Source organism: Rana temporaria, chromosome 12, assembly GCF_905171775.1.
Source record: "Rana temporaria chromosome 12, aRanTem1.1, whole genome shotgun sequence".
Taxonomy (NCBI): Eukaryota; Metazoa; Chordata; class Amphibia; order Anura; family Ranidae; genus Rana; species Rana temporaria.
Genome location: NC_053500.1, coordinates 31,647,866 through 31,671,170, shown reverse-complemented (window position 1 = coordinate 31,671,170; position 23,305 = coordinate 31,647,866). Strand labels below are relative to the sequence as shown.

Below are 23,305 nucleotides of genomic sequence, written 5' to 3'. Positions count from 1 at the left end.
TGAAAGCCAATAATACTTGGTGGGATCAAATTTACATTAGATTTGAACCACAGCGATAGGAAAATTTAGTTTAGTATCAGGGAAAGTCCATTCACTCTGAAATCAAATATGTTAAAAGTAAACTTAAAAAAAAAAAAAAAAAAAACACATTCTTAATTTTCATTTACCATGTCATTGACTGTACTAATAATACTTTTCATATGAAACGCTTGTTTGAAAATCTCCAAGTATATGGTCAGCTTTAGACTACCCAAAGGTATTGCAATAGCTGCATTCCCTCATATACAGATGACCACTAGGTGGAGCAATTACAAAATTGTATATGGAGTAAAATAATCAAAACAATAACATGAGGTGATGTCATAATAATGTGTTGTTTTGCATACTTTTTAAATAAAGAATTAAAAAGATATGAACAGCAAACAAATACAGGTATGAAAGCAAAATGTTTTTAGGGGGGGGGGGGGGGGGATGTTGCAAATGAACTTCAAATTTGTACTCCTGAAAAATATCCTATAGTCTCCCCTTACTAAACCAAAATCTGTACAAAGATAGGCCGTTATGTGAGGTCAACGCTACAAGAGCACCACTACAAGTAAAAGTAGCTATGCAGATAATATATTTTTGTACTTACTGTTTGCTGCATTGAATCCATTTATCTCCATCTTTCCCACAGTTCCCCTTCTCCGTCCCTTCAATGTTTAACTTTTCATAGCAAAGCCGGTCAGACGCACCTGGAATAGCACAGGTACAGTTATCAGCTCTCTCTACTCCTGGGTATTTTTACCCAAGGGCCATCGCTCTCCGTTTATAGAAACCCTAATGCGGCGTTCTCTCCAATTATGTTGGGTCTCAAAATGTCAGTAGCTTAATTGACCACCCAACCTTGACCAACTGCAGACACAATGGCTTATACTGATATTTTCTGGATAGTCACCAGGCATCGGATGGGCCACCCAGACATTTACAATCATAGTTTGTCATAAACTTTTGCAAATAAACTTTTCCTCATAAATTTTGGATTTAGGCCAAAATGTATTCTGCCACATTTCTTTGGTAAAAAAAAATAACCAAAATGTGTATATTATTTACCAGTGCACTACAGTGTCATCATGTGACTGGTGTGATGGCGATCAGGTATAATGACTAGTCACTGTATGTAAAAAAAAAAAATCTTAGTTTTTTTTTAAACTATTTACATACTGTAATCAGAGTAGTTCAGTGTCACCATAGTGACACTTTACTACTCGGGGGGGGGGGGGGGGGGGGACCACTTTTATAAGCAACAGCTAACTCATGAATGGCTTCCATTCAGGACGGCTTGCTTACTATTTGTGATGCTGTGATTAACTACAGCCAAGCACAGGGTGCTGCGATTGGCCCAGGTACCATGTGATAGCTGTGGGCCAATCACAGAACCACAATAGTAAGCAAAATTATCATGACTGGAAGTCATTCACAACAGCTTTGCTTTTATTGTAACCACATGATTGCTACGATATACCAAATGCTCTGATCCACTGGGCACATCGGTCATAAAATTGCGCTGCTATGCACCCCAGGGGACCCAATTTATTTATTTTTATAATTTTTTTTCTATCCATGTAGTATTGGTGCATTTATCCTTAACTTGCTGCATCTCTGTCCCAGAGACACAGCAGGAAGTGAGAGGCGATCACTCAAAAAAGCTGGGCTATCCCATCTTAGAGGATTGTCTTCCCTACTGGCAGATTCCCCCTCAACGCCTGTAGTCCAAGGGAGGGGGGCGAGCACAACACTCCACACCAAGGAGAAAGCCTCGCATTACTGTGTGGAGTTACAGACAGAAGAACAGGAAGTGAGGATTTCTCAGAAGAAATAAGGACATTTAAAAGCAAAATGGGATGAGGTAAGTGAAGGAGGACTGCACTAAGGTAAAGGAAGCTATTTAGGGAATTTTTTTTTTTACCTTTACAACCCCTTTAAGGATTCATGTACACGGACACTTTTACAACTTCTCCTGAACGATTTAACTTGACAGATAGTAACCGACATTTAAAAACGTCAGTTTTGCCAGATTTGCTTTTAGAAGAGTTTAAAAAAAAAAAATTGAACTTTTATTTTTTTCTTCAAATAGCCAAAATTTGAAAACACCTGTAAACGAAAATCGGCTAAACGCAAGTTGCCACGTTTACAAGCCGTTTCAGGCATTTGAAATGCTAAATGCCTCTGAACATCTGTCCTGAACACATTTTTCGCATTCCAAAAAATGCTTCTAAACTCAATTGCCTAGAAATGACCCTGTGTACATGTACCGATAAGAGAACATAAAGGAGAGTTCAGGGGCAGCTTAAAAAAAAAAAAGCCCAACTGCTCCTTAACGTCTGTTTACCAGCAGCAGTGTACATGAGGCCTTAGTGTTACTATACAAGTTATGTGTTGCTAATGTTTGCTGAATGTTGGGGTCAGGCAACAAGCATTTTCACAAGAAAGCAGAAATGGCGGGAAGGGGGTGTAAACTGTAGCCTGTATAACTTGCGCTAAGAGCATCCCCCTGCCTCTCCTGGGTTGACTGGCCAGACTCTGCCTATCCTCCAGGGAGACCTGCAGAAGTAGATTCCTTAAATTCCCGGGAGTGTCTAGAAATCATGACCGGTCACACCCATTGATTATCACAGCCATGCTTAGGATTGTAGCAGATGTCCCAAAAGTGTAAAGAATTGAATTCTGCCCTACTCCACACAAAACCGAAACATTAATTTTGGATGAAGTTCCACATGTATGTCTCTAGTAAATGATATGACACTCACTGCGTCCCCACACTGTATTGCACTGACGATCTCTGGTCTTGCATCGGCCTCCATAACATCGGCCCTGTTGGACAAATATATTTTATGATAAGTAAAAATGTTTATCCAAGCTCATCTTTATTGTTTTAGGTTAAAAGTACAACGATGTGCATTCCCATTGTGTCTAAATAACTGACCAGAAACACAAAGAACGGTTACGCCTCGTACACACGGTCGGACTTTTGACCATGCAAAAGTCCGCCGTGAGTCCGTCGGAAAGATAGAGAACACGTTCTCTAAGGTCAGTCGGACTTCCAACAAAAAAAGTCAGATGGAGACTACACACGGCCGGACTTTCTAAAAAAAAAAAGCCGGTCGGACTGTCTGTACGAGGCATTACACTAAACTGCCGATCCAGAGTCTGTGATGCATGTTGGGAAATGTCTCCAACGTAATGGGCTTCTGGTGAGTGAGAGCATTATATGGTATTGTACATTAAAACAGAACTCTAGACAGATGAAGAAAAAAATATATCTGCCTGATCTTCCTAGGAATATCACAAATGGGCATAGTGCAGGCCACACTGTCAGTAGTGAGGAGCGAGCCTGGCTCTGCAGGTGCCTTCCTACATCACATATCCAAGAAAGGCTTCCTGAGAGGGCGCGAGCCGCTGCAGACGGGCAAAGCACTGGATTAAGTGAGGACTCGGGTAAGTGTTTAGGGAAGGTGGGGAAAACGACTGGGACGTTTCTTACCTTAATGTAGGGAATGCAGTAAAAGGTAAAAAAATATTTTGCCTTTAGAAGCACCTTAAACTGTACAGTACAGGACTTGTAGTCCATAGACCATGGGTTACATGCCACTACCTTCAGGTGATTGGACACCTCAGCAGGTAAATATTTTTTAGGCTTTAAAAACGTATTTTTAACCACTTGCCGACTGCCCAAAGATGATCTACGTCTGCAGAATGGCAAGGCTGCGCAAAGCAACATACCTGTACGTTGCTTTGAATTTGCCGCCGCAAGCTCCATGCCCGTGGGACCCGCGGACTCAATGTCCACCAGTGTCCCACGATCTTGTCACGGAGCTGCAGAACAGGGAGATGCCTATGCAAACAAGGCATTTCCCTTTTCTGCCTGGTGACAGGACAGTTATCTACTGCTCCCTGTCATCGGGAGCAATGATCACTGTCGTGTCACTGGTAGCCCAGCCCCCCCCCTCCCCCAGTTAGAATCAATCCCTAGGACACATTTAACCCAGTCATCGCCCCTAGTGTTTAACCCCTTCCCTGCCAGTGTCATTTACACAGTAATCAGTGCATTTGTATAGCACTAATCGCTGTATAAATGACAATGGTCCCAAAAGTGTCCGATCTGTCTGCCATAATGTCGCAGATCGCCGCCATTACCAATAATAAAAATGTCATAATTCTATCCCTTATTTTAGAAGCTATAACTTTTGCGTATTGCATTTTATTTTATTTTTTACCAAAAATATGTAGAAGAATACATATCGGCCTAAACTGAGGGGAAAAAATATATATATTTTTTGGGGATATTTATTATAGCAAAAAGTAAAAACTATTGCTTTTTTTTTCAAAATTGACGCTCTTTTTTTGTTTATAGCGCAAGAAATATAAACCACAGAGGTGATCAAATACCACCAAAAGTAAGCTCTATTTGTGGGGAAAAAAAGGACATAAATTTTGTTTGGGTGCCACATCGCACGACCGCGCAATTGCCAGTTAAAGCGACGCAGTGCTGAATCGCAAAAAATGGCCCGGTCATTGGGCAGCTAAAGCTTCCGGGTCTGAAGTGGTTAAAATACCGATATTATAACAAGGGTCAGAGTTGTGCTTTCGCATTATGGCATTAACCACTTGCCGACCGCCGCATGTAAATGTATGTCCACAGAATGGCACGTACAGGCATATGGGCGTACATGTACGTCCCCGCCTTTCCGCGGGTCGGGGGTCCGATCGGGATCCCCCCGCTACATGCGGCGGTCGGATACCCGCGGGGAGCGATCCGGGACGACGGCGCGACTATTAGTTTATAGCCGCTCCGTCGCGATCGCTCCCCGGAGCTGAAGAACGGGGAGAGCCATATGTAAACACGGCTTCCCTGTGGCGGCTGCATCGATCGTGTCATCCCTTTTATAGGGAGACTCGATCGATGACGTCAGACCTACAGCCACACCCCCCTACAGTTGTAAACACTCACAAAGTGAACACTAAATGTTACAGTGCCCCCTGTGTTTAACTCCCAAACTGCAACTGTAATTTTCACAATAAAGAATGCAATTTAAATGCATTTTCTGCTGTGAAAATGACAATAGTCCCAAAAATGTGTCAAAATTGTCCGAAGTGTCCGCCATAATGTCGCAGTCACGAAAAAAATCACTGATCGCCGACATTAGTAGTAAAAAAATAAATAAATAATAAAAATGCAAAAAAACTATCCCCTATTTTGTAAACGCTATAAATTTTGCGCAAACCAACCGATAAACGATTATTGCGATTTTTTTTACCAAAAATAGGTAGAAGAATACGTATCGGCCTAAACTGAGGAAAAAAAAAAAATTATATATGTTTTTGGGGGATATTTATTACAGCAAAAAGTAAAAAATATTGCATTTTTTTCAAAATTGTCGCTCTATTTTTGTTTATAGCGCAAAAAATAAAAACCGCAGAGGTGATAAAATACCACCAAAAGAAAGCTCTATTTGTGGGGAAAAAAGGACGCCAATTTTGTTTGGGAGCCACGTCGCACAACCGCGCAATTGTCTGTTAAAGCGACGCAGTCCCGAACTGTAAAAACCCCTTGGGTCTTTAGGCAGCAATATGGTCCGGGGCTTAAGTGGTTAAAAAAAAAAGTGACACAGACACAGCTGGTTATAAACACACTGACAGAGTTGTTGTCCTTCACCTGCTCATCATCACAGAAGTATCCGTCCTGTTTGTGGAGATTGGGTGGGCACTGTGCAGACAAAGATACATAATGATCATTAGTAGAAATCTCACAATGAATGAAAAGGATTTCTAATCTAAAGAGAAACATTATAATGTCTAATGTAAAAGCTGTTGAGACCAATAAAATAAAACCTGTATGGAGAAACAAGTATACCAATCAGAAGCTTTAACTTCAGTCTGACCCAAAGATTAGCATTTTGGGAGATCAGCAATTGCAGGCAACATTTTTCTCTCAATACAAGTTCTCGTTTAACAGTTTTGTCTAATTTTCTTTAGTATATTGTAGTTTACCCTTCAATGTGTTTTTCTTTTTCAGAAGAACTATTTCAGCAAGTACAGAAAATGCCTGAACTGAGCTGAAAGCAAAGACCATGTTCTCTTTCTTCTGTAAATTACCAATTTTCCATCCTCTTTATAATGGAGATAAAGGCAGACATGTTTGAAGTATTTTAGATTGTAAGCTCTAATGAGCAGGGCCTTCTGATTCCTCTTGTATCAAATTGTAATGTGCGCCTTCACTTTGTTAAGCACTGCGCAAACTGTTGGCGCTATATAAATCCTTTATAATAATATAAAGAAAGTCCGGCCAGGTTGAACCCCATCTAAGGAATATTAAGCTGCAATATATTACATGTTTTGTATTTTGGTGTAAATTCATTTTAACCCCTTCAAACCTCCCAGCCCTTTAAGAAGTTTCAAATGCTGGGAGGCGGGAATTCTGATCATGTGACTGCTGTGATTGGCGGTCACATGATCGGAAAGCTCCCAATCGCAAGTAGGCATCGGGAGCTTTCCATAACCTGCCGGTAAGAGCCGGTTCACACTGGGGCGACTTGGGATCCGACTTGAAGTCGTCCCAATTCACGCTGTTGAGAAAAACAATGCAAGTGAATGGGAGCGGTGTTCATACACACGACTTGAGTCGCTCCGACTTCAAAAGAAGTTCCTGTACTACTTCAATCCGACTTGTAGGCGATTTGTACCCATTGATTTCAATGGAAGTCGCCTCCAAGTCCGATCACTGTCTTAACTGAAGCGAATTTCCAGGAAGATAACATACATTTCTCAGGCAAACCCCTCCCTCCCCCTCCCTCCCCTAGAGCTGATTGTTGTTTGATTGGCCACTGGAAAGTCTCCTGTCCTGGAGACGACTTCAAGTCGTGTTGTAAATCGCCCCAGATCGCCCTGTGGTTCATGCTCAAGTCGTGTCGGAGTCGCCTCTGAAAGTCGCGCTGGAAGTCGTGTCGCCCTAGTGTGAACCGACTCTTACTGTGCTGGGAGCAGCAGAGAAATGTTTACATTAGGACTCCCATACATGTGGCCTCTCAGTGTTAAAGTCCAACTGATTTGTTTATATGTGATTAAGTTTGTATCATTAAAAATAAAAAATATGGTTCAATAAAGCTCTGAAAACTAAAAATAAATAAAGCCCACCTTCTGAAAGGTCACATATATGCGCACATCCAGCAGGAAGAGGTTAAAAGGGGAAGTCCTGTCTAAATTCAGCCACCACAAGGTGTCTGCCGTTATTGTTACGAACCCATAAAACCCTCCTGTGTGCCCTTATGAAACTGGTTTCACTTTGTTGCTCGACTCCCTTGCCTTTGAGACTAATCTATACCCGGCTGCTATCATCTTTTCCAAGGAGTGTGCCTTAGTGGTGCTCTTATTCGGATGGGTGTAAGGGTATGGCTTCAATCTTTATATCAGGGAAGTTGAGCCATTTGTAATAAAGCAAAACCTGTTCATAAGTGGTTCACGTAACAATAGATCCAGAAATGTGTGCAATATATTCCACAAACGTCTAGAGAACAGCTTGGCCATTCTTCAAGCTGCTCTCCAGAGGTGGAAAGACAAAGTCACCAGGATTCATTAGACAAACCCCTTACCACACTGGAGTCTCCTGGACAAGTTTCTTGCACGTCACATTCATTAACTGACTCCCGACAGACGGTCCCCCGAGGCTCATGCTGTGAAAATATGAACAGACAATACACACTGATGTCATCATAACAAAAACTTTACAAAGCGTTGATTTTATTACAGTGTAACACGGGTATATTTCTGGAATTCTGAGGGAAAGAGGAAGGGAGGATGAGGATGCAGCACACGTATACATGGCAGGTGGAGTTGAAATATAAAGAGGCAAGATTAAATTATAGCTCAACCTCTATCCCATTAGACCTCAAGATCCATGGTGTCAGAAAAGTTGTGGCAACTCTTCACGTGCATTCCCTTGGGCCAGGGTGATTTGACATATCGCATGGCCGCATTAGCGGAATTCTCCTTATTCTGCCTCAGCCATGAGAAATAGCAGGGGGAATGTAAGCCGGCATTACCGCTAATGTACATGAGAACCCTTGCAGAACGGCAGAAAGCATGACCCACATCTCTGCACGAACCTTTACGTGGTGTTACAACTCATTGGTGGCTCCGTCGGTAAATATTAAGGAAAGAAAAACACAACTACTGGTCACAGCTACAATCTGCACGGCTACTCGGTGGAAGTAATTTGTATAAAAGGGTCTGACCCAATCTCCTTACCCGACAGCGGCGGCAGCACAGACCATCACTACACATGGCATCATGGCTGAGTGTACACTTCTTGCAGCAGTTTCCAGCTCCAGTTCTGTTACATTCCTGCAATCCACAATTCAGACAGAAGTCATGAGTATAGAGCTAGAATACTCCCAACACAACATAAACTACTTACAGAGAAATTCCAACAGGAGCCAAAAAGCTGGACATGTTATGCGAATGAATCTTCTGCACTGCCTTCCTCCAAAACAACAACAATTTCCTTTGATCTATAGCCTTTTATTGCTGTACTGCTTTTCACCCCAGGGATGGTTTTAATAAACAGACACTTACCTGCTCCACGGTTCCAGCGACGCGCCGGCTGGGGCTCCGCTCCTCGCCCCCCCTCGCCGGCCGGCGTCTTCATTCCTAGTGTGGGCACCCGGCAGTGACAGCTTTCGGCTTCACGGCCGGGCACCCACTGCGCGAGCGGCACTGCGCCGTCCGATTGGACAGGCGCTTGCCTACAGGGAGGGGCTGCAAGAAGGCGATTAAGCTAATCGCCTTTCCAGCCCCTGGGCGGAAGGAGGAAGTGGGACAGGAAGTCCCCTTCTCCTGAAGCCCCCACTCCCCCCCCAAAAAAATTACATGCCAAATGTGGCATGTAAGGGGGGCGAGGAGTGGGTTAAGCGGAAGTTCCATTTTTAGGTGGAACTCCGCTTTAATTCTACAACTCCACACTCTTTGTGGTTTAGCAAAATATTTTTCTTTTCAAAAAAAAAACACATCATAACATTTATATGTCATACAAATCAGGGGGGGGGAATTCTGAAGAGCAGAGACATGAATCCTATTCTTGAATTGGCTGACCGAGGTGATACAGTTTTATTTAGTGAGGAGACATGGCTCTGGGTTTAAGCTCCTTATTCACGGATGGCCCCTAAAAGAATGATATACATGGACTTAAAAATCCTATTGTGGGATGATGTAGGTCTGGCATTCTGTTTTCATGCCTGGAGAATTTATATATGTATATACATACATACAGTACATAAGAAAATATTCACAGTACTGCACTTTTTCCACATTTTGTTATGTTACAGCCTTATTCCAAAATGGATTAATTTCATTTTCCTAAAAATTCTACAAACAATACCCCATAATGTCAATGTGAAAGAAGTTTGTGTGAAATCTTTGCAAATTTATTAAATAATAATATAAGAAAAAAGAAAAAAAAATCACATGTAAGTCAGTCTTCACAGCCTTTGCCATGACATTTAAAATTGAGCTCAGGTGCATCCTGTTTCAACTGATCATCCTTGAGATGTTTCTACAACTTGATTGGAGTCCATCTGTGATAAATTCAGTTGATTGGACATGATTTGGAAAGCCACACACCTGTCTATATAATGTCCCACAGTTAACGGTACGCGTCAGAGCACAAACCAAGCCATGAAGTCCAAGGAATTGTCTGTAGACCTCCGAGACACGATTTTATTGAGGCACAGATCTGGGAAGGGCACAGAAAAATCTCTGCAGCATGGAAGGTCCCAATGAGCACAGTGGCCTCCATCATCCGTAAATTGAAGAAGTTTGGAACCACCAGAGCATGCCACCTGGCCAAACTGAACGATTGGGAAAGAAGGACCTTAATCAGGGAGGTGACCAAGAACCTGATGGTCACTCTAACAGAGCTCCAGCGTTTCTCTGTGAAGACAGGAGAATGTTCCAGAACAACTATCTCTGCAGCACTCCACCAATCAGGTCTTTATGGTAATGTTCAGACTAGGGTTGCCACCTCATCCCTTTAAAAAGGAACACATCTGAATTACACAGATTCTGAGGCTAATTTAATGCAGATAAGGCACCAAGTGAGTTTAATTACCACCTTAATCAGCCACAGAACCTGTGTAATTCAGATGTGTTTCTTTTTAAAGGGATGAGGTGGCAACCCTAGTTCAGACGGAAGCCACTCCTCAGTAAAAGGCACGACTGCCCGCCTGGAGTTTGCCAAAAAGGACTCCGACCATTAAAAACAAAATTCTCTGGTCTGATGAAACAAAGCTTGATCTCTTTGGCCTGAATGGCAAGCGTCATTTCTGGAGGAAACCAGGCACCGATCATCACCTGGCCAATACCATCCCTACAGTGAAGCATGGTGGTGGCAGAATCATGCTGTGGGGATGTTTTTCAGTGGCAGGAACTGGGAGACTAGTCAGAATTGAGGGAAAGATGAATGCAGCAATATACAGAGACATCCTTGATAAAAGCCTGTTTCAGAGCACTCTGGACCTCAGACTGGGGTGAAGGTTCATCTTCCAACAGGACAACGACCCTAAGCACACAGCAATGATAACAAACGAGTGGCTACGGGACAACTCTGTGAATGTCCTTGAGTATCCCAGCCAGAGCCCAGAACATCTCTAGTGAGATCTGAAAAATGACTATGCACCGACACTCCCCATCCAACCTAAAGGAGCTTGAAAGGTCCTGCGAAGAAGAATGGGAGAAATTGCAAAAAAATAGGTGTGCCAAGCTTGTAGCATCATACTTAAAAAGACTTGAGGCTGTAATTGATGCCAAAGTGCTTCACCAAAGTATTGAGCAACGGCTGTGAATTCTTATGTATGCAATTTTTTTTTATATATTATATATATATATATATATATATATATATATATATATATATATATATATATATATATATAAATTTGCAAACAAACTTCCCGTCACATTGTCATTATGGGGTATTGTTTGCAAAACTTTGAGGAAAATAATGAATTTAATCCACTTCGGAATACGGCTGTAACATAACAAAATGTGGAACAAACATAACAGCATCTGAAAATGTAAAGTCCAAACCTACCTGTCTTCACATAGCAACATTTTGCTCTGATGATTGACAAGGCCCAGAGAGCTGAGCATTTCAGAAAGCACAGGCGAGTGTCTCATTCATCCAAACCCCCCCCCCCCCCCCCATACCTGGAAGTAGCTGAGGCAGAAGTGTGCAGGAAAGGCAAGTGTACATGTCTTTTGGCCCCTGGTATATAGAGCAGTGTTCATCAACCCTGTCCAGGGCCCACTAACAGGCCAGGTTTTATGTATTACCTTGGGGAGATGCAGTCTAGAATACTGCAATCACTGAGGAGCAAATGATATCAGCTGTGATGCATTTCAGTTATCTTGCAAACTTGGCCTGTTAGTGGGCCCTGCAGGACAGGGTTGATGACCACTGAATAGAGGACCTGGCACTTTCCCTAGTCCAGGTAAGTGTTAACACAAAAAAAGAAACCATAGAATTGTAATAAACACCGTTGCACTAAAAGGTTGTGTAGAATTTTGTTGTACATTTCAGTCCAGTTTTACTCAGATTTCGTTAATGTTTCTTTATGGTTGAACTTGATGGACTTGTGTCTTTTTTTTCAACCTAACTATGTGAACTAAATACAATCCTGAGCTGCACAGATTAATGGCATTTACAGATGGAAGACCGTAATAGGTGTCAGTTATGTACTCACAGCAGGAGAACCGCAGTCACATTCCTCCCCCACTTCCACAAATCCGTTCCCACAGGATGGAGGGTCCAGCAGCTGAGAGGGGAAATGGAACACTGATAATGCAAGTGGACGGCACAATACACAACAATGCTGCTGATATAAAACACACGATCTGGGCTGCCCATAGTAGCCAGCTGTCATCTTTGAAGTTCAAAGGTGACAGATGGAAACTTCACAGATCTGACAAATAGGATGAGCTTTATAAATACACATACTCGCATGGACTTCATGGCTTCAATTGCTTTTTACTCTTGTCAAAAATTAGATTACAAAAAGTGACCTCAACAGGGCGCCTTTCCTCACCCTGACCTTGCTTCAGACTCCAGTGCTTGAGCTACTGATGTTCCTCGGAGGTAACACTATAGTATACCAATCTTTATAGTATGACATGTGTTCTGCCAACAATGTCCTTATTCCATATGGAGTATAAGAAAAGTGCTGAAGGAAAGCAGTCTGGGACAGCCACACTTGCAGGTACATACATGAACAGGTTTTCATTTTTAAAGGATTCTATCCTTGTCCTCGGGGTGATGTTTAGACCCAGTGCTGCCCAAGAAGGTCACATGCCCCTCATAAATAGGTATTTCGTATTGCTCTGGTGGATGGAATGCCAGTATAGGTGTGTGGGAAGCAAGTAAACCTGTTACTTTTGTTGTTAATAAGGACTTGGAACTTTGCTCCTTGCACTTGGGTACCAAGGTCATCAGTGCTAGAGTAACACAGGTTTTATGGGTGGGTTTTTGATTGGCATACCCACACATGTGAATAGGGCTGCCACCAAACTTCATGTCATTATAAATATATAACACTGCAGTCCTTTGCTTTGTACAATGCTCAATCAGCACCAGCAGTCAGGCTTGAGAAGACAGCGATCTACCTTAAGGGGTTTGTTAAATAAGCACCTCCCTCCTCCATTTTGCAGGAACTGGCGGTATTCATCAACACTGCAGCGGGAAAACTTCTTGGGGAGGTGGTACCTGTAATGAGAGAATAAAGTTAGGAAATATTTTTGCAGAGACAACCAAGGAGGAGCACAGACTGGACAAACATGGAGTTTATGACCTTAGAGCTACCTAGATAAATAAACTGCACTCGCTACCCTAATGTTGTCAGGTATGCACACCCAGGCGCAAAACTGTGCTGGCGCACAAATTCAAATCGTAGAACACAAAAAAGGAAAAATGATTATATTGGAACAATAAGTCCATGAAAAGTTCATATGAAGACAGGGTTAGCATTCTTTCCTTCATGCAAGATCTGGGACCGTTCCCACCAGCAAAACATGTAAACACCAAAAAGAAAGCGGGAGAGAGAGTGCCAAGCTCCACCACCCAAAATTTAGTATTTATTAAGCCTGGGTTCACACTATTGCGATGCGGGAACCAGCGTGATTCCAGTGTCGGTTCCCGCATCGCATCTCTCACACTGCCCTCTGCGAACTGCGGCGGGTGTCAATACAAAGTTAATGGCGCCCCCAGATTGGTTTGTAAATTGCATTGCGAACTGTGAAGTCGGACAGGAATCGCATGCCATTACAGTGCGAGAAAAAAAAAGGTTCCTGCACATTTTCGTGCAAATCCAATGCAAGTTCAGCCATACAACTGTATAGCTGAATTTGCATTAGCCATTGCATGCGATTGGCGCAGCGATGCAAATCACATGCGATGTCTGTGTTCACAATAGTGTGAACCCAGGCTAAAACTCCAAAATTAAAAGCATATATTGCATGTAAAATGAAGATACAAGTACACTCTGTCAGTGTGAAGCAAGGAGAGCCGATAAACGATACTTCCGTGTTTACATGCAATCGGCTGTGATTGGACACAGCCAATCACATGGGTAAAGAGCCACGTCATCTGCTCTTTACCGAGATCAGGGACACAGCACTCCCGCAGTTGCTGCGCTCCGGCGAGAGCGATGACACTGGGACGACTTCATACGACATTGTCCCAGAACAAGAGGAGATCCCACCAAACGTCATTTTACTATACGGCAGGTAGTTGAAGTACGGCCAAAGCTCATTTGGCTGTACTTCTGCTGTGGATCAAGGAATCCTGTGACCCACTGTTGGCTGACATCACAGAGCTGGTCCAGGTTTTGGAAAGATTGCGACCATATGGTTGGGATCTGCCCACATGCCTGGACTGTCACCTGGCTCAAGTGCTGAGAGCCTAAGTGGCCGCTCCCGTACCCTCCACAGCCCAGATTCTCCAGTGAGCGAGGGGAAGGGGGCAGAGCAGAGGCACCAGCTCTCTGCTCAGGGAGCTGTGAGAACCGAGCGATCCACCAAGGCTGCATAAGCACGATTCCCCCCCCCAAAAAAAAATATCCCATACAGTAGTACCTTGAATTACGAGCATAATTCATTCCAGGAGCATGCTTGTAACCCAAAGCACTCGTATATCAAAGCGAGTTTCCCCATTAGGAGTCAATGGAAACTCAGGCAATTCGTTCCAGTTACACTGCTATAGCTAGATTCACGTAGGGTGTCCTAACTTTGTGGCGGCGTAGCTTGTTTAGACTACGCCGCAAGTTAGCGAGGCAAGTACATGATTCACATAGTACTTGCCTGCTAAGTTACGGCGGCATAGCCTAAAGCGGCCGGGCGTAAGGGCGCCTAATTCAAAATAGGCTGAGGGGGCGTGTTCCGCCAACATTTCCCAACATTTCCCAGTGTGCATTGCGGCAACGTTCGCCGCACGGGCCTATTGATTTCGACGTGGACGTAAATCCCTATTCACGGACGAATTACGCAAACAACGTAAAATTTTCGAATTTCGAAGTGGGAACGGCGGCCATACTTTAACATTGGCTACGCCACCTAGGGGGCATCTTTAACTTTAGGCGGCCTATCTCTTACGGAAACGGCGCATCTGTACTGCGTCGGCCGGGCGTACGTTCGTGAATAGGCGTATCTAGTGATTTACATATTCTATGCCGACCGCAATGGAAGCACCACCTAGCGGCCAGCCTAAATGTTGCACCCTAAGATAGGACGGTGCAAGCCGTCGTATCTTACATAGGTTTAAGTGCATCTCTGTTTGAGAATACACTTAAACTTAGGTCGGCGCAGATTCTGAGTTAGGTCCGCGTATCTACTGATACGCCGACCTAACTCTACCTGAATCTAGCTACTAGTGTATGCAGTACTGCGTGTGGCCAGAGATATTGCGAAACACTTGTAAACCGCGTTACTCACAATCCAAAATTTAACTGTACTTCTCTTTTAATGTCATCACATCCAACGCAAGGCTTTGGTCCATGCCACTGGAATTCATGATGTATGCACTGAAGTCTGCTAGAGCATGGGAAAGAAGATTTTGTAGGGACTGGTCCAGCAGCATGGAGAATGGGTTAAGTAAATCTTCCTTTCCATGTTCCCAGGTCCTAAACAAGCAAGGGTCATTTTATAGTTTTTCCAGAGTCGGGCTATCTTGTCCTTTTGGCCACCCATCATAGGGATAGAGCAACAGTAAGGTGCAAAATAATCGTGTCTGCAGGCCTGCTATTATGGCATTTAGAAAAGTTATTCTGGCAGGTTCACTTCATGGGGTAGAAAAAGGTAATTCTGCCAAATTGAGAATTCTTTCCAATCGGATTTCTCTTAAATGTATGTCATACTGCACTTACCCGGTGTCCTCCATAATACAGCCCAGCCACAGATCCGGACAGCTGCATTCACCTGCAATGGACAAGCCAGGTTACCACTGCACTGCCATTCAGCAGAAGAAAAGTTCAATCTAACCCAGGCCCAGCCCTCTAGGGGAGATCTTACCAGCAGCCGGTCGGGGTTTGTTGTACATCATGCCTAAGTTTTGTCCCAGAGTCTGTGCCAGCGTCACTGCCATGGCACCAATGCTTCCATACTACATGGGGCAAAAGAATAAAAAGAAAAAAAATAAGATCTCTTTAGTTATGTGCAGCAACTGCAGTTTCAGTTCAAGAAAAATCTGACTGCAAATGCTGAATTTTACTGACAAGAACATATTGCAGCCAGAGAAATACATTTTTTGAAACATCAGCAATGGAATATTGGCGTTTTTCTCTTAGCATAGGCTTCTAAGCTTACAGTCCTACCACAGTCAGAGATAATTGTATGGGCTGTAATAGGTGGAGTACAGGGAGAGGGATATCAAATACACAGAGAAACTATCAGATTAACAGCTTCAGCCCCGGACCATTTTGCTGGTCAATGACCAGGCCACTTTTTGCGATTCGGCACTGCGATGCTTTAACTGACAATTGCGCGGTCGTGCGACGTGGCCCCCAAATAAAATTTACGTTCTTTTTTCCCCACAAATAGAGCTTTATTTTGGTGGTATTTGATCACCTCTGCAATTTTTTGCGCTATAAACCAAAAAGGAGCGACAATTTTGAAAAAGAAAAATCTATTTTTTTTTTACTTTTTGCTATGAGATGGATTATATATATATATATATATATATATATATATATATATATATATATATATATATATATATATATATATATATCCCTATATCCCCCCCCCAAAAAAATAGATATATATCTATTATATATAAAAAATGTTTCCACAGTTTAGGCCGATACATATTCTTCTACATATTTTTGGTAAAAAAAAAAAAAAAAACGCAATAAGCGTTTATTGATTGGTTTGCGCAAAAGTTATAGCTTCTACAAAATAAGGGACCGTTTTATGGCATTTTTATTAATAATTATTTTTTTACTAGTTATGGCGGAAATCGGCGATTTTTATCGTGACTGCGACATTATGGCGGACACTTTTGACACCATTTTGGGACCATTGTCATTTTTACAGAAAGCAGTGCTATAAAAATGCACCGATTACTGTAAAAATGACACTGGCAGTAAAGGGCCACTAGGTGGCGCTGCAGGGGTTAAGTGTTCCCTAGGGAGCGATTCTTACTGTTAGGGGGCGTGGCCACACGTCACTGATGGGGGGCAGAAAGGCCGGGCATAGTCCAGAGTTCCTCGTATTCATACTAACCCCACAGCACTGGAAGATAACCATTGCGCAGGGTATGAAAGAAGGGCAGCAGGCTTCAGATTTCAACTAAGAGCAGCCAGCAGCACATGGAGCCCGTTGCATTGAAAGTACCATCCTTTGTGCGGATTTTTTTTATTTTTTTAACCACTTAACGCCCGCCGCACGACTATTTCCGTCCGCAAAATGGCACGTCCTTGCCTTTCCGCGGGTCGGGATCCCCCCCCCCCCCCGCTGCGGGCGGATTCCCGCAGGGAGCGATCCGGGACGACTGCGCGGCTATTCGTTTATAGCCGCTCCGTCGCGATCGCTCCCCGGAGCTGAAGAACGGGGAGAGCCGTATGTAAACACGGCTTCCCCGTGCTTCACTATGGCGCTGCATCTATCGAGTGATCCCTGATATAGGGAGACTCGATCGATGACGTCAATCCTACAGCCACACCCCCCTACAGTTGTAAACACACACTAGGTGAACCCTAACTCCTACAGCGCCCCCTGTGGTTAACTCCCAAACTGCAACTGTCATTTTCACAATAAACAATGCAATTTAAATGCATTTTTTGCTGTGAAAAGGACAATGGTCCCAAAAATGTGTCAAAATTGTCCGAAGTGTCCGCCATAATGTCGCAGTCATGAAAAAAAAAAAAAAAAAAAAAATCGCTGATCGCCGCCAATAGTAGTAAAAAAAAAATTATTAAAAAAATGCAAAAAAACTATCCCTTATTTTGTAAACGCTATAAATTTTGCGCAAACCAATAGATAAACACTTATTGCGATTTTTTTTACCAAAAATAGGTAGAAGAATACGTATCGGCCTAAACTGAGGAAAAAAAAAATTTATATATGTTTTTGGGGGATATTTATTATAGCAAAAAGTAAAAAATATTGCATTTTTTTCAAAATTGTCGCTCTATTTTTGTTTATAGCGCAAAAAATAAAAACCGCAGAGGTGATCAAATACCACCAAAAGAAAGCTCTATTTGTGGGGAAAAAAGGACGCCAATTTTGTTTGGGAGCCACGTCGCACAACCGCCCAATTGTCTGTTAGAGCAACGCAGTGCCGAATCGCAAAACCTGGCCTGGGCATTTAGCAACAAAACGGTCCGGGGCTTAAGTGGTTAATAAACCTAAGCTTTAATATGGTAATAATCTAAAAATTTGAATATCGTCCAAAAGTTCATTTATTTTACTAATGCAACTTAAAAGGTGAAACATGCAAAGCAAGATAGTTCAAGCCGTGATTTGTCATAATTGTGATGATTATGGATTACAGCTCATGAAAACCCCAAATCCACAATCTCAGAAAATTTGAATATTGTGAAAATGTGCAATCTTCTAGGCTCAAAGCGTCTCACTCTAATCAGATAATTAAGCCATAACACCTGCAAAGGGTTCCTGAGCCTTTAAATGGTCTCTTATGGCACGTACACACGATCCAAATATCGGACGAAAACGATCGTCCAATTTTCGGATCGTGTGTACACTACTTTCGAGAGCCGATCACGACATTTCATCCTATATAATTCGATCGGATATGCCCAAAAATTTTCCTCGTACGATGTCAGATCGTACGATTTTCGTTTAGTGAGTACAGTTGTCGTCCGAAAATACAATACAAATACATTACAACACATGACATCACTTCCGATTATTTTTTTCGGTCGTATGAGAATTTTCGTGACTTTAATAACCTATTTCATTTTTACTTGCGACTATTAAGCGAAAAAAGTTGTACGATCCGTCGTACGATATTCGGATCGTGTGTACGGGCCATTAGTCTGGTTCAGTAGGAATCACAATCATAGGAAAGACTGCTGACCTGACAGTTGTTCAGAAAACCATCATTGGCACCCTCCATAAGGAGGGAAAGCCTTAAAAGGTAATTGTAAAAGAAGTTGGATGTTCCCAAAGTGCTGTATCAAAACACATTAATAGAAAGTTATGTGGAAGGGAAAAGTGTGGAAGAAAAAGGTGCACAAGCAGCAGGAATGACCGCAGCCTGGAGAGGATTGTCAGGAAAAGGCCATTCAAAAGTGTTGGGGACTTTCACAAGGAGTGGACTGAGGCTGGAGTCGGTGCATCAAGAGCACCACACACTGACGGATCCTGGACATGGGCTTCAAATGTCGTATTCCTCTTGTCAAGCCTCCTGAACAACAAACAACATCAGAAGCGTCTTACCTGGGCTAAAGAAAAACAGACCTGGTCTGTTGCTCAGTGGTCCAAAGTCCTCTTTTCTGATGAGAGCAAATTTTGCATCTGATTTGGAAACCAAGGAGCCGGAGTATGGAGGAAGAATGGAGAGGCACACACGGCAAGATGCTTGAAGTCCAGTGTGAAGTTTCCACAGTCTGTGTTGATTTGGGGAGCCGTGTCATCTGCTGGTGTTGGTCCACTGTGCTTCAGGGTCCAGGGTCACCGCAGCCGTCTACCAGGAGATTTTGGAGCACTTCATGCTTCCTTCCGCAGATGAGCTCTATGGGGATACTGACTTCATTTTCCAGCAGGACTTGGCACCTGCCCACACTGCCAAAAGCACCAAAACCTGGTTCAATGACTGTGGGATTACTGTGCTTGATTGGCCAGCATATTTTTCTATGTACAATCCTTGTTTTATTGATTGCATGCAATCTTCTAATTTTCTGAGATTGTGGATTTGGGGTTTTCATGAGCTGTAAGCCATAATCATCACAATTATGACAAATCACGGCTTGAATTATCTTGATTTGCATGTAATGAGTATCGCTCATATATTAGTTTCACCTTTTAAGTTGCATTAGTGAAATAAATGAACTTTTGCACAATATTCAAATTTTTCGAGTATCACCTGTATATGATGATGCAGGCTAATGGTAAAGGATAAAACCCTTATTAAAAAAAATGAAGCAGACCATCATCTCTATCCTCCTCCTATATAGTATATTGTAGTATACAAGTGACAGGTACACTTTAGTTAAAGAAAAAAAAAACATCATGGACATAATATAAAACCAGTCCTGCCTAAACAGATGTTGCCATGGCAACAGACTGAATGCTCCACTGATTTCCAATTGGCGGCGTCTTATGAGCAGAGAGACTTTCTATCAAAGCGGGTAGGAAAAAAGTGCCAACGTTTGCACAGCGGAGATGGCGCCGGTTTCCAGAGACAACCTCTCTGGAAGCCAGATAGATCTGGAAATCCCTTCGGATTACTAAAAAGCATATCATTAAATGAACAGAGATCTAGGATATTTTGAAGCGCAAGACTGCCAAAATTGCAGCACATTAAATAAATCATATGCTGCATAAATGTTTAATAAAGCATACGGGGATGTAATTGTTGTGCAGTGTGGTGGAACAAAGAAAAACCTGGAGCGGATAGTTACACTTGCGCCAGTCATCCGTGTAAAGCAGGTAACAGCTGGCAAAGCTTCTGTAAGCAATACCTAGATGACATGAAATCTTCTTGCACATATGGCGCCATCTAGTGGTTACAAAGCTGCACAACAACTAGGCTCTAAACACTTGTGCACAACATGAGGCTGGCCGCACCGAATACAATTTTCCGACAATACACGAGTGTACTGCGCTCTGTATAAGACGGCGCAGTATTCAAACTCGCGGGAAACGAGCGGGGAGGACGCCGCAGAAGGACGCCGGACCCGATGAAGAGGACACCCGAAGCCGCAGACGGACGCCGGACCAGACGAGGCTGCTGATGGACGCCGCGCAAGACACCAAAACTGTAAGTACAAAAATACTTTTTTCCACAGGAATCCGCTGCTACTTTAGGGGTGCGCGAGAGTCAGGACGCTCTCTAGGTTGCAGATAGAGAAAGGAGCTGTGTGTTAGTGGGCGTCCTGACTCTCCTGTAGTCCAAGGGAGGGGGCGAGCACGACACTCCACACCAGGGAGAAAGCCTTGCATTATTGTGTGGAGTTACAGAGAGAAGAACAGGAAGTGAGGATTTCTCAGAAGAAATAAGGACATGTAAAAGTAAAACAGAAGGAAGGATGAGGTAAGTGAAGGAGGACTGCACTAAGGTAAAGGAAGCTATTTAGAGAAAAAAATTGTACCTTTACAAGCCCTTTAAAGACGTTATCATTCCTCTCTAAAGTAGGTAACATGCAGCTGGCCTGCAGTCTTTTCATTTTAGTGGAAAATAAAGAACACTGACCTCTATCAATCCTCCACTTCTGGTCAGAGAGCAGATTCCACCAAAGTAGGCTGCTCCACTACGGCTGCTTTTAAATGTGCGCCCTCTAAAAGGGAAGAAAGAGAAAGAGTTAGTGGAAGTATTTTGGGCGAGAATGATGCCTGGCTGAAAGCAAGATGGCATGTTAAGTTTATTGTTATACATTGGACAGTACCTTTATTTCACACCTGCAAATCATGTATAGTGTTTCCATATTTTACTGGCCAACGCGTGCGTGCGTGCGTGCGTGTGTGTGACACACTTTCACTCAAAAGTTTGCATAATATGACTGATCATGCCAGGATACCAATCACATGAAGCCATTTATTATCACATAATTTTTTGGCTCCTTTTAAAATCATAATTGATAACAGAAATCACACAATGGCCCTGATCAAAAGAAAACTAAAGAAACAGCAAGACAGGGTATCCCCAGGGATGTAAGGGGCTACGAAGGCAGTAACTACAGGCTGAATCAAAAGTTTACATACCCTGGAATGTTTGGCCTTAGTACAGACAGAGAAGGTTTCACACACAGGTTAAAATGGCAATTAAAAGGTTAATTTCTCACTTTTGTGGCTTTTTAAATTACAATTCGTGTCTGTGTATAAATAGTCAATGAGTTTGTTAGCTCTCACTTGAATGCACTAGGCAGGCTAAACACTGAGCCATGAGGCAGTAGAAAAGAACAGTCAAAAGACCTGCGTAACAAAGCAACAGAACTTTATAAAGATGGAAATGGATATAAAAAGATGCCCAAAGCCTTGAATATGCCAGTCAGTACCGTTTAATCCCTTCGTAAGAAGTGGAAAATTTGGGGATCTTTTGATACCAAGCCAAGGTCAGGTAGACCAAGAAAGATTACAATCACAACTGGCAGAAGAATTGCCCAGGATACAAAGAAAACCCCACAGGTAACCTGTGGGAAATACAGGCTGCTCTTCAAAAAGACGGTGTGGTTGTTTTTAAGGAGCACAATTCAACGATACTTGAACAAAAAAGAGCTGCATGGTCAAGTTGCCAGAAGGAAGCCTTTACTGCGCCAATGCCACAAAAAAGCCAATGAGGCATTTCAAGGTGGTGTTGGGCATATTGTAACCAGGCTTTTTTGTGGAACTTGTACAGTAAAGGCTTCTTTCTGGCAACTTGCCCATGCAGCTCATTTTTTGTTCAAGTATCATTGTATTTTGCTCCTTAAAAACAACACCATCTTTTTTCAGAGCAGCCCATATATTTTTCCTGAGGTTACCTGTGGGTTTTTCTTTGTATCGCGAACCATTCCTGTGGCAGTTGTGGCTGAAATCTTTCTTGATCTACCTGTCCTGACATCAAAAGATCCCCAAATTTAAACTTATTATTAAATGATTGAACAGTACTGACTGGCATATTCAAGGTTTTATCTTTTTTATATCCTTTTCAATTTTTATAAAGTTTCATTACATTGTTACGCAGGTCTTTTGACCGTTATTCTGCTCCCCATGGATTAGTACTTTAGCCTGCTTAGTACATCCATGTGGGAGCTAACAAACTCATTGACTATTTATACAGACACTAATTGCGATTTAAAAAGCTACAAATATGGAAAATGAACCTTTAATAGCCATTTTAACCTGTGTGTGCCACCTTCTGTGTCAGTACCAAGGCCAAAAATGTCAGGGTATGTAAACTTTTGATCAGGGCCATTTGGAGTGATTTCTATCACCATTATGATTTTAAGAGGTGCCAAAACATTATGTGATAATAAATGGCTTCATGTGATTGATATCCTTAATTAAGAGACAGTTTTTTGGCATGATTAGCGATATTTTCAAGATAAATGACATTTCACAATTTCTGCCAGGGTATGACTTTTGAGCTTACCTATATGTATATGTATATATATATATATTGATATATCTCTATCTATCTATATGTATATCCATAACAGTGGCAGAAGTCTTGTTCATTTTTAGGTTTGTAATTAGATTTGTTCATCGATGCCTGATAATGGGTTCCCCCATAAGGCAAACTCAGAGAGGAGATATCCAATGTAAACATGCTGCAGACTATCACTATTCCAGATAATCAGAGCAGAATGCCATAAAAATAAACCTAATAAGGAAACAAGTACATAACATCGCTTGCAATAAAGAAAACAATTATTTGCATTATTTGCCTTTTAACCAAGATGGTTATTAACGCTAAACAACATTATTGAAGCACAGAACATACACAGAAGCACTTTTTTTTCTCTTTTTACTTGTTTCTCAGTCACATTTTTACTTTATATAACAAGATAGAAGGCATAGAGGGAAATCTTGTGGAGCAGAGGACATACAGTATGCACCAATGACA

The 23,305-nt window shown here is 42.4% G+C and overlaps 1 protein-coding gene and 1 long non-coding RNA gene across 2 annotated transcripts in view; one reads left to right on the top strand and one right to left on the bottom strand.

Moving 5' to 3' along the window:
- Window positions 1–749, top strand: part of LOC120919197 — a 32,244-nt gene extending 31,495 nt beyond the window's left edge. The window contains exon 5 of the long non-coding RNA XR_005744530.1: window positions 677–749. This is a non-coding gene — a long non-coding RNA (uncharacterized LOC120919197). The remainder of the gene's footprint in view (window positions 1–676) is intronic.
- ADAM11 (ADAM metallopeptidase domain 11) overlaps window positions 1–23,305 on the bottom strand; it is a 79,316-nt gene that overhangs the window by 14,267 nt on the left and 41,744 nt on the right. The window contains exons 12-21 of the mRNA XM_040331241.1: window positions 20,954–21,038; window positions 15,589–15,679; window positions 15,444–15,495; window positions 12,691–12,790; window positions 11,775–11,846; window positions 8,284–8,379; window positions 7,629–7,709; window positions 5,696–5,746; window positions 2,790–2,853; window positions 635–734 (exon numbers count right to left, since the gene is read on the bottom strand). Coding sequence (XP_040187175.1) covers window positions 635–734; window positions 2,790–2,853; window positions 5,696–5,746; window positions 7,629–7,709; window positions 8,284–8,379; window positions 11,775–11,846; window positions 12,691–12,790; window positions 15,444–15,495; window positions 15,589–15,679; window positions 20,954–21,038 — 792 coding nt within the window. The remainder of the gene's footprint in view (window positions 1–634; window positions 735–2,789; window positions 2,854–5,695; window positions 5,747–7,628; window positions 7,710–8,283; window positions 8,380–11,774; window positions 11,847–12,690; window positions 12,791–15,443; window positions 15,496–15,588; window positions 15,680–20,953; window positions 21,039–23,305) is intronic.